The sequence below is a fragment of the Pipra filicauda genome, unplaced genomic scaffold (genome assembly GCF_003945595.2).
Source record: "Pipra filicauda isolate LSUMZ 115617 unplaced genomic scaffold, ASM394559v2 scaffold14_size4853619_pilon, whole genome shotgun sequence".
Taxonomy (NCBI): domain Eukaryota; kingdom Metazoa; phylum Chordata; class Aves; order Passeriformes; family Pipridae; genus Pipra; species Pipra filicauda.
The window spans coordinates 814,088-834,139 of record NW_024103985.1 but is presented as its reverse complement, the minus strand read 5'-3'; the positions used below and the strand labels follow the sequence as shown (position 1 = coordinate 834,139).

The 20,052-nt window shown below is 49.5% G+C and overlaps 1 protein-coding gene across 2 annotated transcripts in view; it reads right to left on the bottom strand.

The window, feature by feature from the left end:
* Positions 1-19,162, bottom strand: part of TMEM132B (transmembrane protein 132B) — a 230,023-nt gene extending 210,861 nt beyond the window's left edge. The window contains exon 1 of one of the 2 annotated variants that reach the window (XM_027733115.2): positions 18,947-19,162. In XM_027733115.2, coding sequence (XP_027588916.1) covers positions 18,947-19,031 — 85 coding nt within the window. In that variant the 5' untranslated portion in view covers positions 19,032-19,162. Of the gene's footprint in view, positions 1-1,613; positions 1,660-18,946 lie in introns of those variants that run through there. The other variant, XM_027733116.2, reaches the window with a different exon arrangement.
* Between the last annotated feature and the right edge of the window lie 890 nt (positions 19,163-20,052).

Genomic DNA, 20,052 nt, shown 5'->3' with positions numbered 1-20,052 from the left:
ATATACATGCACACATTTCACAGCTTTCAAAGAGGATGACAGCACGTTTTCATATAGTGCATCTGAAGAAAAGGTCTTGTACCAGGGCTACAGCAGAGAAAACTTCATCTTGAAACTCAGGAATGAAGGGGGAAAAAATAAAAGAGAGAGAGAATGCTTTCCTTCTTATCATGTCTGAGGAACTTAACTAGAGTGATGGAAAGATATAAAACCTCAGACAGCAAAGCACTGCTCTGGAGACCACGATATGCATAAAACCTCCTGCGAGCCCTTGTTAAATGTTCCTACCCTCCAGCCCATACCTCCAGGGTGCAATTTTCAGGAGACAGAAAGATTTAATGTGCTTTGGTTGAAATAACCCCCTGGATTCTCGCTGCAGAGACTGTCATGACAGTGTGTTCCTCTGGTTTATTATATTAATAAGCAGAGTCATTCAGAACTCAACATGATGTGGCTCTCTGACTTGCACATGACTGTGTCCCCAAGCTGCAGCAACACAGAGGCCTCTCCCCCAACCCCTGCTTGCAAAAAAAAAAAAAAAAAAAGCTTTGTTATTTTGAGGCAAAATAACCACAGCTGCTTACAAACAAGGACACACGTGCAGGAGGCTGCCACAAGCACGCAGAGGCAGGGGCTGAATTCATCCCCAGTCACTCCCAGTTTCCACCCTGCTCCCTGCCAGGCTCCCTGGGATGCCAGTGATGCCCCCCCAGTCCCAAGCCCTTCATCCCACTCCCACCTCCATCTCATCCCTGTGCACCCAAGAAGCATGTTAAATGTCTTCACTGACTAAAGCCAAATAAGTGTAGAAAACATAAGGCTGTTAAAATGGCAAAAAAAGTCTAATTCATGAACAAAGACCTCCTTCCTCTCCCTGGTTTAAAAACAGCACTACTACCTTTATTTCCCAGCTGAGAGAAGCACCTTATGTTTATGCACACTGGGCAGCACCACTTGCATGGCTCTGAAGATGCCCCATGAGCAGCACTATTATTATCATCACTTTTCTGGGGTATTTGGTTCAAGCACAAGCAGAAAGGAGATTGCATGACTGCTGCCATGTACTCAATGCATGAGGACCCCAGCTGATTTTCTGCTCCCCTTCCCATAAAGGCTTTTTATTTTTCCCTTACGATGCAGCCTCAGGAATATGTTGTGTGGCAGGGGTTTTATACCATGTAAATGATGGATATTGTTCATGTACTGATTATGTCAAACCCAGCTGTTCACCTTTGCTAGGACTGCAATTACTTTAATAGCCACTGAAAAACTAAATTGGGGAGAAAAATAACAGAAACTTTCCAGTATGGCTTTCTAAACTAGAGCACTGCCAAGAGTGACCTGACCTCAGACAAGTCACATGTAGCCACTTATTTTAAAAATTAACTGAGCTTGTCCATGCACGGAAAACTGAGCACTCTGTAGGGCTCTGGGCACAAATGGGTCCCAAAAGGTTCAAAATTCAGCCCAGTCACATCTTCTTCATTTATCACCACCTGGTTAAGCTGCTACAGCACCCGGATCTTCCCAGCAGCCAAACAACCTTCTAACACTGACATCAAACACGCAGAATAAGGTCAAACAGCCCACAAGACGAGCACATTGACCCTCACCTCTCCTCTTTACATGTTCACTCTCCTCCATAGAAAAATGTCAGCATGAAACAAATTTCTTCAAAGGTCCCCTTTTTGCAGCTGGAGCAACCGTTCCCCATTCCTCCATGTAGTTCCCCTGTTCCTCCTCCTCTCCCTGCATCACAGACAGATGCCAAGCCATGGAAGTTATTCTTTTACAGCATCTGGTTCCTTGGCAGACTCCTCAGGCAATTATGTTCATAGTTTTAAAGCTGTCTCCAGCTCTGCTTCATGAGTTTGCTGCTTTTGGCTTGTAGCAGTCTCTTCTCATCTTCCCTGTCCATCACACTGGCTCAATGTTGCTTTTAAAATATGGGAATCAGAGCACTTGCATCTCCCTCTAATTAGGAGCACAAATAAACAATACCCCACGTTGTTCTTTAAACACAAGCACTTATTTTACTTTCACAGCCATTTTCAGGAGGCCCTGGGCACCCTCTTGGTCTTGAAGCACCATATACTTGGAGTCATGTGAAATGACTGACACAGCTTGGACAAATAAACCTCCACACAAACAAAGCAGGGGTTTTAATTCTCTTTTTTTTTGGAGAAGTTTGCATTTCTACTTGGATGCCCCCCCTCACCAGCAGTGCTCAGAATCACTTTTTTTTTTTTTTCCTGCAGACAAAAAGGCAGAAAAACATCCACACAGAACCAGGGAAATCCCTACCTGGAAGGCTTCTGGATGAATGGGCTCTCTCACAAAGAAAGATATAGTCCAGCCTTAAAAAAAAAGTAGCAGGGGGGTGTGGGTGTGGTGGGAATCCGTGATCCCCAAAAGTCCTCCCAACACCATAGGAAGGATTTTGCATTTACTACCAGTGAAAGGTTGCAGACAAACGGTGAGAGACAACATAGGTCATCTCCCTCATCATCAGCCCAAAGCAACCACCTCCTGGGATAAAAGGATAAGCTGATGCTTGATCCGGCTTTTCTGATTAAAGCTGCCAACAACTAACAGAGATCCACACACCTGTTCAAGGACCTGCAGCTCATTTTGGATGAGCCGAGGCAAGGCCACCACAGGGTGACAACCTCTGGGCACCACTGGCTGGCACGGGGCACCAGATTGGGCTTTCCAAAAAACAAAAACAAAACCAAAGCAAACAAAAAAAGAAATCCCAAACCACGCTGTCTCAAGGGCACAGAGTCACCACCCTGAGGTCTCACAACTTAATAACAGCAGAATAAATTTGGTGGAACTCCAGCTGTTAAAGAGGCATTTCAACCAACTTCACACATTATCCTCAGGGGATGCTTCATGGAAGCAGCACCTTTGCCGTGTCTCACCAACAGAAACAAGCTGCAAACCATTCCAGAAGCACACTCACTGTGGCAGCTCCTGACCTCCCAAAATTCTCTCTTTAGAGAAGTAAGTAACAGCCTGGCCTATTCCTCACTGCTTCCTACCATCACTGGCTCAATGCCCAGAGCACAATTAATTGGCCTGGCTTGTGAGAGTGTACATCCAACTGAATGGTGTTTCTCTGCCTCAGGAAAAACCACGAGCCCACGTCCAAATCCAGCCCAGGACCCACCAGGAATGGCTCATGCATCTCCCAACCTGGAGAATGTATGGCCACAGCCAAGAGCCATGATGGGAAAACCCACTATGTGACTCTTTTCCTTCACTTTTTAGCACAGACACAGCTTAAACCTTCTCTGTCTCTGGGCAAATGCAGAGTCCTCACCATGAGGAACAGAGGGACATTCACTGACTGATGGACAGACAGACATGAGGGGTGCAGCCATGGCACTGGCACCCAGTTATAGCAGGTCTGTTCATCTAATGGGGCCAGTAGCTTGAGATGCTTGTGCTGGGCAGGTCAGAGGAGGAGGGATGCTCTCCTCCCCTGGGCAGGAGGGAAGCTGGATGCTCTATCAGTCCTCATCCTCAGCATCCAAAGGCCCCATCTGGAGCACGGAGCAAACAGATCGAAAATGGTGCTCCCTCAGCACAACGGGTGCAGCAGCACTGGGCTTCCTCAGCACATTTGCACTAACCTCCTGCCCCCCCTCTCTGCTGCAGAAGTGCCCAGAGCCCAGCTGAGAGCGCAATCCTGGGTAGGCAGGGATGCAGGGCATATTTATTCTTTTTGAAGTAATAAGCCCATAAAGAAAAAAAAAAATACAACAGATTTAAGCATTTAAATGCATTTCCATAACTGTTTGCAATGATTCTCAGGCAGCAGCCTTCATTAAACTGGAGCTGAGGCTGAGAGCACCAATTAGCAGGATTTTAAAAAAATTAAAAAAAAGTAATGGAACTGCTGCAGTTATCCCCAAATAAGGAGTACAGGCCCAGCCTAATATTTTATGCCTGGCTTTGCTGGAAACGATGGTGGGTTAATGCTCCAAGAAGGTGGAGTGCACAGTCCCCCTGAGCAGCCCCAAGGCTGTTTGCACAGCACCATTTGGCTGCTGGGGGAGGAAAGATGTAAAATATGGCAGGTCATCCCTACATCCACTGCCATAAAAGCAACGAAACAAAGGAAAAAGAAAAATCCTGGCAAAGCACTGGTGGACACCTCCCTCTGTTCATCAGCCCCCAGGCAGCTGGAGGAGGAACCAGCAGCCGTGAACTGCCCAGCAGGTCTCAGCAGTCGCTCACACCCACTGTAGAAGATGCTTGAGCTACTTTAAAATCACATAGAAAATTAAAATTACTCTTTTTTTCCAGTCATTTGATATTCTGGCAAATGCTTTAGCTTTATGCTGTGCAGGACAGTTCTACCAGTGGACCATGGCAACGTGGCCCTGCTGCATCCCTGCTACTCAGCTCCCATCATGGGAACTGCTTTCCAAAGCAGTAAAATTACTTATCCAGTTTTCCAACCTACAAAAGCCTCCATATCAACTTTGTCCAGTTTAGCCTCAGACTGGCAGCAAAAGACACTCAATTGTGCAAAACACAAACCAACAGAGAAGATCAAATCATCTATTTAAAGGGTGAATGTTATGGATTTTTATTTTTTCTGTAAGAGCCATGAGCAATTATTTTGGAGCACAAAGATCTTAACCATTCATTTATCCTGAGAATAAAAGTGGGAGAAGGGGAAATGATTGCTTTTTCATTATTTGTCGCACTGCCAGTACTGAATCAAAGTCAGAGGACTGCCAGAAGATCTCCTTTGATCCAAATAACTATCATTCTCATAAACATTTCTACAGGGAGAAAACCCAAAACCCCAGTCCAATCTTTCCACCATGATTCTAAAGATAAATATATGAACAACAAAAGAAATCTTCTTCTTCTACACATAAGACTTTGCCATTCAAGCCAGGCACAAAAGCTTTTTAAAAGAGATGCTGTCGGGGGGGGATCCAGAACTGGACTAGAAAAAGCCAAGCTTGAAGATTCACATCATCAGCCCAACACTGTAACATCACTCAGAGTGAGTTTGAGAGATCAAAAAAAATTATATATATATATATATAAAAGATTTTACATCAGGAACCAATTTACTTTTGCTGCTCCACAGAGCAATCATGCCTCAGGACCCGCAGCTAAATGGCTGGAGCTCACATAACTGGAACAGCAAAGAAAGCAGTGGAGAACTTTAATGGCTTATGAAATTCAATTGAAATTGATGGTTGGAAAAGTGAAACATTTAACACCCCACCAATTTAACATCAGTGCACACATGTGCATGTACACACAGACATGGACAGGGACCACAGAAGGTGGGAGCTCGTTTTCCACTCACTTACATGTCCTTGACCCCCACAGTGCTCCAGGGAAGGAGATGGCACCCTCATAGACTAACTTAAACAATATATCAATATTTTAACACCCCCAGACCTTTTTCCACCAGAACCTTTAATATAAAATCCATCTTTTGTGAAAATGGCAATACATTATTACGACCTGCCCCGTTCACGTCTCTGAAATATTAGAAGCCACATTCTGCATTTCATCTTCAGCTAGAGCAGGAACTCAAAAACCCTCCCTGCTATTTGAGAAGACTTTGAATAAAGTGTTTGCAGCTGATGTACTTTTCCAGCACAGATCTCTTCTGTTATGAAGCCTGTCTCTGATGAACAGTAGAAAAATATTGTTGACAGGGGTGTACTTTTCCATCAACTCAAAAATATAATTTTGCAGAATATTTTCACAGCTCAGCAGAAGGTGGAAAGAAAGACAATATTATGACTAGATAAGAAAGAAAGAAGACATTCGTTATAATTAGCTTATAGTAGTTTTCTTGTTGGTTTTGGCTTGCTGGAACAAGGTTCTTTACTAGTCAGAACCCCAAACTGACTTACAAAGCCTTCAGGCCAAACTCATGACAATCAAAGATTAACCTGGGTAAAAACAATTAGAATTTGGCCAACTTTAGACACCAGGCAACAACAAGAACCACCAGTAACCTTGACATCATGACCTCTAGTGCTCCAGGTGCCTGGTCAGAGGGGTGCTTTGGGATGAGATGAGATGCAAGAAAGGAATGGCCACGTCCTGGCAAGTGTCACACTATCATTTATTGAGCAACTCGAGGCACAGCGACGCTGCTGACTCACAGAAGGACTGAAACAGCAGGAACCACTGCACTGGAGCATCCATCATGCCACTACCATCGTGCCCTGGGAGCAGGCACACACATGTTCACGTGGGCACTTCCCACAATCACACCACAACTGAGCTCGCTCCGGTGCGCTGAACCAGTTGATTCATGGGGAGGTTTTGATGTGCAAATTAATCATTATAACTTTTAACTGAGCTAATAAAAGCGTCATATGTTGTTAATTACACAATGCAGGGAGAAAAAAAAAATCGCGAATGAATTTAACCGCTTAATCTAATCGGGATGTCAAATTTTGTTTTAATTACAAATTGTTGTGTAGCAGCAAAGCATCTGCTGCAATTCAGCGACTCTGGTCCCACAGCAAAGTCCCACTGCATCTCACTCGTGTGCTCAGCATCCAGCTCTGCTCACTGCAGCCCCAACCACCCCCAAACACCAGGCCAAGCCTGTGGCACTGAGCTTGCAATGCTCAAACCCCACCGTTTGTAACCCCTCTTTTAATCTGAATGAACATTTCCATACGCGGGGGCAGAAATCTCTACGATCTTCCCCCAACTCAGTGCTTGTCAATTTACATAAGCAAGAATCAAGTGGTGCCTTTGGAGCCTGTTTCCTCTCGGTCCTTTCAGTTAAGGGGAAAGGAAAAAAAAAATGAGATTACAAAGAAAAACCAAAACCAAACAAACAAACAAACCCACCAAAAAACACAAACAAAAAATCAAACAAAAAAAACACTCCCGAACTTTGTAGTGCCTAGAGCAAGTTTTTACAACCAAATTAAAATCCCTGAATATTGTGGCTTTTAACAGAGACACCAATACAGCCAAGCAGCAACAGCAGGGCAACACACCTACCTAATGCATCAGTTTGAGAATGTGTTACCATGAGGTACGTCATGATGACGTTGCTCTCTGTCCGACTGTCCCTGCAGAAAAACATCCACCTGCCAATAACTCTGCTGGTAATTACCCAGAGAGTTTCAGGGAGGACAGAAGTCCTCTGAAATGTAAAGCAGAAACATAGTACCTAAAAAAAGACAACCTATTGTCTCCTTATATTATTTTTTAGCTTGATACAGCTCCCACTTGCCAAAAAGAGGGGGGAAAAAAAACAACGCAGCCCCTGAGCACATTAATGTGCTTCAGATTTTGCCACAATGTTACCCACATTAAAGCAAAAACCTGCAGTATTTTTGGTTGGGTTTTTTTTTGAACACCAGGGGGCTGATTACTGTGAAATGATCTTAGGCTTCTCCCACTAAGTGGACAGATGGATTGCTACTTTTGCAACTTCTTTTTGCAGCGTTGAATTCAGTTGCTGGCGGGAGGCTCCGTTCCAGCACTCTCCAGCATCATTTCTCTCCTTGCACTTGTCATCTCGCTTCCCAGCCTGAGGCTGGGGTATGGATGGGGCTCTCTGCACGGCACAGGAATGTGCACACACCCTCTGAGCCAAAGGCTGGACCCCACCATGTCGATACTACACAAGCCCTGCACCTCTCTCGTGCCCACCCTGGGGGAGAGAGAATAGCAGAAGCACACCAGAGCCCCACACCTGCATTTTCATGCCAAGGGAGCTGGTGGTGATGATATGGAGAGAAATGCCACCAGCACAAGCCACACCAAAAATGAGGTCTCTCCAGCATTCCAGCAACCAATCTGGAATTTAAAAGCTTCTGCGAGGTGAGAAAGAAACAAAAAGCACTGCTAGGCAAAAGTCATCTCCTTAACTATTCTTTAAAGGAGAAATTTTACAAAGTGAAAACTGAAATGCTGCCAAACTTCATCCCTTCTTCCCTGACAAACACATCGAGCCCATTCAGAGCGGCTCACGAACAGTTGTGAACAATTTGGGTCCCTGGACAGCAGTCACTGCACTTGCAACCCATCATTCTCACAGGCAAAACACAGCTGGTCGGGAGAAGAACTCAAAAGAAACGTCTCAGCATTCAGGGAAGGGAATTGCTCATTCAGAAAGTGCTTTTTAGTAATCAATCCTCTGAGGGGACAGTGCCTGACGTGCCCACTGTTGGGCATCATCCTACTGCAGCCCAGGGACCGCAGCCCCTTTAAGACAAGGACAAGGGACAGAAGGAGGAAACACTCAGTTTGATCCGAGGAAGTGAAAAACCTCAGGAAAAGCAAACTGCCAGCCCCAGGAATGACTAAGCACAGAGCCAGGCAAGGCAGGCACGGGGCTTGCTAAAGCAGCCACACAGCACCCGTTCCCAGATCGGTGCCAGCTCTGAAGATGTGCTGTGTGGAAAAGCCATTTCTGAGGGGAAAAAAAAAACAAACCTAAACCTAAAAACAAGGACCCAGTTCTTTAGCAAGCCTGTGAACTGCCTGTGAGTGTCTATAAGCATCCTCATCCGTCTGTAACTCCTGCTGATGCACAGATAGCAATATATGGGTCAATAATCGTTTATCTAAAGATATGTGTCAGCCCATCTCTCCTCCGCTCTCTGACAAACCTTTTACAACAACCACTTACTTTAACCCTGAATTATCTGCCTCTGCTCATCTTCAGGGAGAATCAGCACGGCAGAGAAAGAAGCAGGCAATTCCCTGTGATCTGAAAGCTCACTTTCTAAATCAAATCAATTTTTCTAACGTAATTTGCCTCATCTAAATCACTGACCCATGCATTTTCTCACAATCCTTTGACAAGCGCTGCACCAATTGAAGCAAAGCTAAAACACTTCAACCAGACCAATTCATAGAAGTCTTTAGAGGAATTCTTTCATCGCTTTAATTAATTCTTTAAGTACCACAGTGGGATGCTCTGAATTCAAACCCAGTCCAAGGAGTAATGATTATACTAATGGGAGAAGCTTCACAGTAAATAAATGCAAGTGCCCTGCTGAAAGACATCATTTTCAATAGGAGACTGCCATTCGGGGAAGATAACTGTGTTTTGGAGATAATAACTCAGATGATGAAGTCCCACAGACTGAAGCCTGAAACAGCAATTCCCAGACTCTCCACACCTAACAGGGAAGCATTTTGATGGATACACATTAGAGCTGGAGCTGCTCCTGCTCTCAGCCCTTTGCTGGCCACTGTCCCACCACGATCACCACCTCGGACACAAGTCCATGTAGCAGCTGAAACTGTAGCAATGCAGGATTGATTCAGCCTGTCCAGCTGCAAATCCTCTCCCCTCCCCACCCAGCCTTCAGCTGGGGCTGAGCATCAGCCACGAGAGCTGGAATTTATCAGTGGCTCTTCTAACACAACAGACCACAGGCACAGGGGAGGGATGAGGGTTTTGCAGCTGTGACAAAAGGAAGCTGGTCATCTTGGATGGGCTCAGTGCTGGAAACCACATGTGGGGCGTTTGCCAGGGGACATGGGGAGCCAGGCTGCTGACACACACTTGGACTTGTCTTTATTGGCACTGCTGGCACAGGAAGGCAAGGTGGGACTGTCATACTGCAGGTGAGCTGTGGGAAAAGAGGGCCTAGGGCAGTTTGGGAAAACATCTAAAAGTTTGCTGGTTGGTGCTGGAACCAAAGCAATGACTTCTCTTTGACCTTCCCTTTTTTTTTAATTGGCTAAATGCAATAAAGCCTTCTAATGCATTCAATTTGTTGGGCTGCAATATGCTTTCAAGAGAAAGGGGAGAAGACATTTTAACTCTGGATGAGCAGGATGCTTTGATAAGACGTAGCTGAAGCTGTATCCAGGAGCTGATACTTGTCAAACTCTGCATCCCCCAGGGCTTACAGCAGACACCAGCAATCTCATTATGACACTGTAATAAGTGACATAAGGTGCAGAAGATGGATATTTGGGTTGTAAAGGGTTATGTCTGAAGAACAGCTCCTCAGTGCAGTCCCTGAAAAGATGTCCCCAGTGCCCATGGGCTGCCCAGCTCTGTCATGCCAGGGAGGTGAGGGCTGGGCACCATCACCTGGGCTCTGCTTTGTAGAGTTGTCTTTGATTTAGCAATAGAGAACATAAACTCCATCTCTCCATTTCTGCTTATGACTTCCCATAACAGTTTTAACAGGCTGGTGCAAATCAAACACAGCAGAAGAACCAAGTGTTAATTCAGCCCTTCCCTAACATAACCCATGGCACTCAGCCTCACAATGCCAACTCTGGGGCAGCCAAGAGAGCCCTGACACTCATCCACAGGCCTCAGCACAACTCAGGATGGGCCCTGGAGATGCCGAGCAGCTCAGACACCAAAACAAGCCAGGGCTGAGACACGGAGGAAGAGATGGTGCCAAAGCAGGGTTCAGCACACCAGGGCCAACCAACTGGCCACACCACCTCAGCAGGCTCCCACCAAAGGGAGCCTCACTCCTCGAAGAGCAGCAGCATAAAAAGTCAGCTGTCATCAAAAAATAACCCCAGAGCTCAGCTTCACCCAACACCTCTGTTCTCCCTCCTGCTGCCCCAGGGCCCCTCATGGCAATGATGGAGAGGACAGACCACGTCTTTGATGGTGCCCACCCTCTTCTCTAAAGCCCCCTGAGATCTACAGGTGAAAGAACGATGAATTATTCATATTTGAAAAGGAAAAAAAATGGCTCAACTCTAATAAAACTCATGCTAGCTTGTGTTTTTCTCTTCCTTGTTTCTTGTCTTTAATGGAGTTGAGCCTTTTTTGCACCAATACTCATGCTAATAACTTTCAGTGGACTACTCCTAAGTGAAAGACAGGAAATGAATAACTGAGCTGCATTAAAAGAAAGAAAAAAAAAAGGAAACCTTTGTATATTAATTCTCATAGCTGTCAGAGATGAGGATTTAATCATGTTAGTAACTAAGCTACTCCATTATTTCCAAACACCTTGGAGCAGAATGTCTTAGTGGGAGATGAATGAGATAGTGGGACTGTAACTGCTTTCCAAGTGTTTTCAGAGCATAATCTATGGCTCATCACCACGTGCATTTCAAGTCCTTGCCCTTTCTTCTCCAAATAACCTCCAGCTGTAAATGTATTTACACGCCAGGTATTTACATGCCAAGCCCAGCTCCTTCTTTAGAGCATTTACCACTCTCTGCTTAACCATTTGTCCCTGTTTAATAGATTTGCCTGGCTGTGGTTTTGGATGGGTGATAGGGTTGGAAAGTTGGGGATTCAGGTCATCCAACAAACGATGGGAGGAAGCAGAGAAGAAAGTAGGCGGATACAGGAGAGGTCTAATGGGCCGTGAAGAGCTCTGCCAAAGGAAGCAGCAGAAGTCCTGCTGCATCCCTGAAAACCAGCCACGCTCAGGAACAGTCTGTACCCAACAGCCATCAGAGATGGGAAAGGCAGCTCATTTGCCAACTTTTCCAGCTCTAATTCCCACAATTTGAGGATGGCTGAGGCACACTGGCCTTTGAGCTTGCCCTGACAGAGCTCTGCTGCTTCCAGAGAGCTTACCTTCCTCTCTGGGCACCTCTGCTGCAACCCTTTCAAAGCCTGATTCACGGTGCAGGCGTGTGCTGTATCCTTTTTGCTCTCAGTGAAAGATAGTTAGACTTTGTGTTATTGGTCCCCTCTACCCCCAGCTCTCTTAAGTGCCTTTCAAAACCACCAGTGACATTCCAGACTGCTGTGGCCCCATGGAATCAGGGACAGAAGCACCGTGGGTGGGCTGTTGTCTCTCACCAGACCAGGTGCTCACACTGGCCAGGGATTTGCCCCATGCAGACATCCGGACCAACTCCTTCCAAAGCTCATCTCTGATTTGCTACTTTTTCAATCAAAAATCCAAGTACCAAAAACCAGCCAGCAGCTACTGACTATTTGCAGAGTTTCTAATTACTGCTCGTTGCATAGAAACCTGCTCCATCTGCTCAAGGGTTCCCTTTTAGGGTGCACGGCCTCTGTCTTTTTTCCGTGTGAGTTTCATCCTTTTTTTTTTTTGAGCTGCAGCATAAATGTTTTGTTTCCAGAGCTGCAGCATCCATTAAACAGCCCTCCTTCCCCGTTGTGGCAAAGGTCTTGCTGCTAAGCAAAAGCTGTGGCTAATTGACAACAACTCCTAAACTGAGATATAAAGTAGCTGCGTCTGTCACTCATGCAAACAGCTGGCTCTGGCAGCTCAGCTGCTAAATAATGGAAAATGGTTCAGTTTTCTGACTCGGTGAAGATCCTTTATGAAAGAAATGAACATCTCTGGTGCTACACAGCCATGCCCTGATCATTTCTGCATCTTAAAAATCTAACATTGCCCATAAAATTCCTAAGTAACATAAACCCTGTTCCTTCCACTACTCTCCCAATCAGAAAAACTGGATTTAAATCACCTGCTGGCAGGTTTATTACAGGGCCCACAAGCAGATAAGGTCCTGTGCACCAGCCCTCTGCACTTAACGGGAAATAAATCTCTGCTATGCCATCTGCTTTTGAAATGTTTCCATACAAGCAAAACAAACAAAAAAAAAAACCAAAGATAACTTCACCTCTCATTTAACCTTCCTAAAGGATTTTATTTCTGGGGCAATGAGGATGACATTTTCCCCTTCTCTAGCAGAAATGTTTTTCTTCCCCAGGCTGATTCACCAAATTCTCCCAGCACTGTGTATTTAGGGCACCTGTTACCCCCGTGTGGATAATTGGCTTGGGATGGGGACAGTTGCTTGGCCAGAGGCACCACTTCCCACACCATCCAGTGGGCTGGTCACAGTGGAAACACCATCTCTGAAGCCTCCTGAACCCCTTGGCCTGGCCAGAATAAGGATTTTCGTCCCTGCTTCTCCATTTAGCCCCAGTCTGAATTGCATCAGTGGGATTTTTCCATCATTTCTTCCCATCCGGGGCAGCTCTGTGGCACCGTCACTGATGTCAAGCCAGAACTGCCTAAAAGGGGTAGTTTCACACCACCCCTTTCCTCACAACCAGCGCTCTGGCTCCTGCAGAGCCTTTCACTGGATGGCAGCACCGTTCCCCGGGGCAGGAGGGCACACAACCACAGAGCCCTGAGAACCCTCTCCCAAAGATTTACCACCTTTATCACCAAAAGCCCATCCTCCTGCCACCGCAGGTCTCCTCCTCCACTGCAGGGGAGCGACGGGGTAGAGCAGCTCCTGAGGGCCAGCTGGTGCAGGCACGGCGAGATGAGCAGAGCTGGTTTACATGCAGATTCCAATTAGTTTACTCAGCAGACGGCAGCCCCGTGGAAACCCCTCTGTTCCTGGCTATCCCTCACCCCTCAGGGCACCCCTTTGCTTCGCCCCTGACTACCACCACCAAAAAAATCAGAATAAACGGAGTTAAAAATCAAATGCTGCACTTCATTTTCACTCCTTTGCCTGAAGTTGCAAGAGACAAGACAGGATGTAATCGTCACTTTCAAAATCATCTCCTGTGACAGGCAAATTGATCGAGTGGGGAGGCTGAGCTGCTTTTGAACTTGAACAAACTCACTTCCATGAAAGATAGAATGTTTACATTGCCTCTCAATAGTGTTACTCTCCAGATTTAAGCCATAAGCTGCCCAGAGTGGTTACTTTAGCCTGCTGAGAGGTGCATAGCTCTTGCCATTTCATCACCAAAATTTGGGAAGAAAGAATGGTTTTGGTGGGGAGGGGAAACAAAAAAGGGAAAAAAAGAGAAAAGGAAAAAAGAAAGTGTGCTTGAATCTGGAGCACATCATAAATTCATTAAGCTTTCTACATGCTGTCAGAAACAAACACATTTATGTAAACAAAGAAAAGCTCAAAGTGTGCTGCAAGAGAATTTTTGGATAGTGTGGAAGAAACATTAGTATTTACACTGCACCTGAGATTCAAGTCCATCATGCAGGCTACTGCACAAACAGTGAAGTCCTTCCACACTGAATTTACCCACCACACACACTCCAAGCAGCCCTTGCTTTACATCCCATTGCAGCACTCTACGTCACAGAGGGGAATGGGAACACCCAGGGAAAGGCAGACACTGGGCAATCCCCATCCCCTCCCATAAGTTATCTCCGGGGACCTCTTTCCTTGTAACTTCTGCCTGCCCATCCTCACGTGGGAACAACTTCCCCTGAAATGGCAGCTGGGAAACTCCCTGCAGCACGAAATCGAAGCATCTTCCACGACATCTAGAGCACCACATGGTAACTCACACTCCCCAGCCTCCGTGGCACGTCAGTGCGAGAGGATCTGACAGCCGTAGTCGGGAAAGCACCACGTGCCAGCACATCAGCTGAGCCACTGACAGGGGTAAGAGCTAATGCTGTGCCAACAAACCAAGTCACCGCTTGTCATTAACAAACATTAGTTATATTTAGGCGGGGAGGGAAGGGGGAACCCAGTTCTGTGAATTAAATTTGTTGAGCTGACAGTATTTACTTCGGTGGGATGGCTTCTCATTCGCTGGGAGGTTTATTAAGGCCAGAAGACCTTAGTTTCACTTGCTTCATGCAGGACGTAGGAGACTGTCACCTCCCCTTTGTTCCCCAGTCACACCTCTGAGAGAGAGCACAGGTTTGCAGCCACCTGCACGAGCGAGAGACACGGCTTGGTGAAGCCACCTCTCCATCACAGCAAAACTCCTGCTTCACACCAGCATCAGCCACCGAGGTCAGGACAAGCAGCACTTGAGTTGCCATAACCCAGCGCTCTGAATAACAACACCCTTTGCTTCCCCCACCCTTCAGCAGAGGGACCCTGCTGGGACACAGCCAGCACGGATCTCCTGAGCAGCCTGGCTGCAAAGCACATTTCTGAGGAGCTACAGAGAAGGGCAGGAGGACCCCCATTCAGTGTGGGGTCAGCACGGTGGAATCTCCATCCCATCAATGGGAAATGGCAAAACCCTACATACCCTAAGGCCCCGGGTAACTCAGATCCCTCTGCCATGGTCCTGGTGCACAGACTCTTCTCCCCAGGTGCTTTGAAGCAAGGGAGTCCTTGCCCAGAAACTGTGCACACCAAACATCTGCCCGGGCTCAAAGAGCAACCAAATCCATGATTGCAAACCCATCACAGCAGTTAAATAAATGGAGCCATCTCTGGCTCAGGAATGCATCCTTGATCCAAAAATCCTTCCCGAGGCACAAACCCTGTCCCAGCCTCAGCCAGCCTCTGCTCTGACCTTGTACAGCTGCTCCTGGGCTCGTACCTTCCTCGCCATGCTAAGCTGCTTTAAACATGGAGATAATAGGGCTGGGAATGCCTATCATTCCCAGCAATAAAATACACCAAATTAATTGCACTTCATTGATTTATTTTTTAATGTAACTATTTTGACATTCAAACCTCAGGAGACTCCATTGATCAGCCAGAGTCAAGTGTCAGCGAATGGAGTTCTGTGACCAAGCCTCACAAATCCAAGAAAACAGTCAAAACCCAAAAACAGTCAGTGATGTGGACTTCCCCATTTCAAACACGAAAAAGAGGCTGCAGCATCGGTGACAGGAGATGTTGAAGTGAAAAATGCTGTGCAGGGCAAGTCACACAGTTGCCTCCTGCATTCCCAGAGAGCCCAATGCTGATCACAGCAACAATGCATAAATCCAGAGTAGCTTCACTGACTTCAGAGGAGCTGCTCTAGATTTACACTGATGGGAAGTAAAATCAGAGTATTTGAAATATATTGCTCTAATGGATGCTGGAGCAAGAGGCAGTATATTTCAGACTTCTTCCCCTACCCCACTATTCCCCAAATCACATCATTTTGAACAGCCACTGCATGGAATGTTGAGATCTGCACTAATCTGAGGAAAATAACCCACATTTCAACAGTTCTGCAAATCTATTGTACCGTAGATAACACAGGTCTTTCATTTCTCTTCCTAAAGAGCCTCTGAATAAAAAGTGCCTCCATATTATGTAGAGTGATACAGGGACACATAATAAAATAAGCATAATGTCTCTCCACCCACACCTCCCCGGAGCCAGAGTCTAAAAGCAATTCGCAGGTCCTTCCTCACGCTCAGATGACAGCAGCCCAGGCGCATCCTACAGGGGCTGAAGGAGCCTGTTCAATAAGCTCTGCACGCCCCATTCCCGCGTTCCCACACCTGCTCCGGGGTGCAAGGCAGGGGAGCGAGCCGGGGGAGAACAGCACCAGGCACGAAAACAAAATATTCAGGTAACTCATCCAATGCCACTCACAGGATACCTATTCATACAACCTCGGAGACAGCTCCGCCGCCGCCAGCGAGGAAGGCGGCCAAAACCCTGCCTAGATGCCAGCAACAAACGGGGGCCTGCTGCCAGCGAGAGACATCCTCGAGCTCAGCGTGAGCGGCCTTCGGCTGCCAAGCACACACGCACACCCTCTGCTCGCAGCCGGGCGCGCCAGCAGCCGGGCCGCCAGAGACCCGGGGCAGGAGAGTGATCTCTTAATTGGACCTTCACAAAGCTATTTAGGGGACCTGCCTGACAGGCGAACAAATGCCACCCGCTTTGAAGCGGCTGGAGAAACTCAGCCTGGTGCATCTCCGGTCCCCGAAACGCAGCCTGCCCGGAGCCGGCCCCGGCGAGGGGGGAAGGGAGGGAGCAAAGGCAAATAAATAGAGAAAAATGGCAAGAGCCCAACGCGACCGTCTGTGTGAGCCAGGAGCTTTGCAGGGATGGCAGCACCGCGGCATGACTCATGCAGGTGTCTCTCCCGTCTGCAACAACCCAACCCAAGATGCGGTTCGTTAACCCCTGTAATCCAGAGGAGAAAGCGGAGCTGGATCGCAGCGAGCCGCAGGAGGACCAGCACAGCCCCGGAGGGAGGCGTTCCCGGGCTCTGCCACCGCTCGCCTCTTTCGGAAGAGGTTTCCCCACATCCCAAACCCCCTCTCCACACACAGACGTTGCTGCGGTCCACGCCAGGGGTGGGACAGGGCAGGGGCAGAGCTCCGCTACGAAAGCAGAGGGATGCTGCAGCCGAGAGAGGCGCAGGCGGGGAGCGGATTCGTTATTCACAGCTTGAGCTGAGAGCGCACTGCGAGTTCCTAAAGCGCACATTGTGCAGGGAGGATTCAGAGCGGCGGAGAGGAATGGGTACATCGGTAGGTTTGCAGCCACAAACTGTTTCAAAGTGGGTTTCCATATGTTTAAGCACTCAGAGCGCTGGAAGAATTACACCCACAGCCCAATCTCACCATGGTAGCTACCCACACAGGAGGAGAGAATATCAGGGGAAAGATTATCATTAATGTGGCTAAGCAATAAATAAAAAAAAAAAAAAAAAAAAAGAAAGAAAGAAAGAAAACTTGTTTCTTCACTGCTCCTAACTCTCTCCTCAAATAAAGGGAGAGGTGCACAAGTACAGGGCATCACACTGGCAACAGAAAGCCATCATTCCGCAGGGCAGTGCTCATGCCCCGTGTCCTGTGCTCGGTGCTGCACTCCCCACAACCTGCACCCCACTTTCCATGCCCTGCCCCCCAAAGTCTTGCACCCCACACTCGGCACCCCAGTTGCCATGTTGTGCTCAACAGTATTTCCAAGTGCCCCCGTGGCTGTGCACTCCCCAGCAGAGGAGGGAGCTGGAGGGCAGGGGCAAGCAGCACTTTTTAGGGTGAGCAGAGCAAGGACCCCTTTCTGTCCATCATCTCTGACGGACATCATCAAGGCTGATGTTTCCTTCTTAGCAAATTATTCCTACTGCCCCTGTAGAGACCTTTCCTAAAACACCTTCCCTACCTCAATGCATTCCTTGTGCCCTCCCCAGAAACTACAGCTGCTGCTATTACCTCTCCCGTGGATCACTCCCTTTTCACCTAAAATCCTTGCATTTAGGCACACTCTTAAAACCCCCGTGAAGTTTCCCCAGCAGTCCAGGCTCCACGCTACGGCCGAACGTGTGCACCGTCCCGAGGAGCAGTAAAAGCAAACGAATCCCCGAGCAACTTCAGCACCGATGCACCTTAATTAATTAGCTTTTAACAACCCCTATTTATTAGGAACAACATCTGCCAGGGAGCTCACGGGAGCAAGCAGAGAAGAACGTCCCCAGAGAAAAGTCCTGCTAAAGACTTTCCCAGGGGCACCGGGTCTGGCTCTGCCAGCCTGGGGGTGAGCCCTTCCCCGGCAAACACCCACCAGTGGGACCCGAAAGGCTGCTCCAGAGTACAGCTGGGGGGGGAAAAAAAAAAAAAAAAAAGAAAAGAAAAGAAAAGAACAGAGGGAGAGCAGCTCCCAGCCGCGCTCCCTGCCTCGGAGCTGGCTGCGATAAGGGAATCCCACCTGAGCCCACACAAGGGCCTGACCCCCCTCCCCGCCAGGGCACGGAAACCCGTTCCCCTCGGAATAAAGCGGAAGAAAGGCGGCACGAGTATTTTGTTACCGAAGGGATTTAACTCCTGCACATCCTTCCCCCCACCAGCGCCCGTGGATAGTCAGAAAGGACGAGGAGCATTAGGGAGGAGCGGGGGTCGGCCGCACTGTGGAAAACCCCAAACCCCGCGACCCTTCTCCGTCTCTCAAGCGCCGTGGCAAGCCCAAACTTTTCCTCCCCCCCCCCCCCAAGTCGGCAGCGACCCGCTGGCAGCCGCTGAAGCCGCGGGGCAGCCCCCGCGCAGGAGGCCGGGAACCCGCGACACGCGTGGGGAGGGGCGGGGGGACACACGGGGAGGCAGCGGGGGGGCTGCGGCGGCGGAGCTGGATGGGGAAAACTTTGTGCGCCCCAGAGATGGGGCTCGGAGCGCGTCCCACCCGCAGCGCTGCGGAGGGAGCCCGCGGAGGGAGGGATGGGGAAAACAGCCATAAATAAAAATGGGGGAGGAGGGGGGGGATAAAAGAAATAAGAAGAGTTTAAAAATAAACAAAAAATAAACAGGGGGGGGTAAAAAAGAACAAACCACAAACATAACCACGGTGCCGGGGTCGCGGCGGCGGGACCAGGGGTTACCTCGGCACAGGAGCAGCAGCGGCGCCAGGAGCAGCGCGGGGCCCCGGGAGAGCATCCTCTTTGTTCCATGCCCAGAAGTAGTCATGGTGCTGATTTATTTGGAGAGGGGCGGCTGAGCGGGGCGGGGGGGGCCGGGGGTGTCGCGGCGGAGCCCGTAACCACTCCCCCCCGCTCCCGCCCGCTCCTGCTCCGTCCGGCGGCGGGGCCGGCGCCCGCCGAGCGTGGGGAGGGGGGTGTCCCCTCTCCCCGCCGGCCCCGCGCTCACGGCCGCCCCCGCCGCATCCCCGCCCCGGGGGGGGCACCAGCGCCGCCCCCGCCCGCGGCAGCAGCAGCGGCAGCAGCAGCGGCGGCTCCCCCGGGGCAGCGGGCGCGGTGCCGGGGGCTGCGGCGGCGGCGCGGGCGGGCGGGCGGGGGCGGTGCCGCCGGGCTCACCTGAGCAGGGTCAGGACGGGATGAGGGGACAGCCCCACAGGTGCCCCGCACCGCCCCTCGGGAGCAGCGAGAAGGGGAGCCCCGTATAGCCCTTTTCTCGCCACCCCCACTCCCCCCGCCCGATGCCGGCGGCCCGCGGGAGTTTCTCCCGGGGTGGGCTGGGAGCGCCCCGGGGCCGGTCCCGCAGCCCGGGGCGGCGGCGGGGGAAGTGCGGTGTCGGGGTCGGGGTTGGGGTTGAGGTTGGGGTCGGGGTCGGGGTTGGGGGGGGTCGCTCGGCGGCCGCGTGCGTCGGGAAGAGCGCGGGCCCCCCCTGGCGGCCGCCGCCGTCACTGCGCGGGGCCGCTGCGGGCGCGGTGCGGGAACGGGCGCGGGGGGAGCGCGGGGCATCCCAGGGGTGTGCGAAGGCTGTCCTGGGGGTGTGAGAGTGTCCCGAGGGGTGTGAGAGCATCTCAGGGGGTGTGGGAGTGTCCCGAGGGGTGTGCAAAGGGCACCTCAAGGGATGTGATGTGAGGGCATCCCAGGAGCTGTGCAAAGGGAGTCCCAAGGAGTGTGCAAAGGGTATCCCATGGGGTGTGAGGGTGTCCCAAGGGATGTGAGAGCATCCCAAAGTGTGTACAAATGGCATCCAAGGGGTGTGCAAAGGGGATCCTGAGGACTCTGCAAAAGGCATCCCG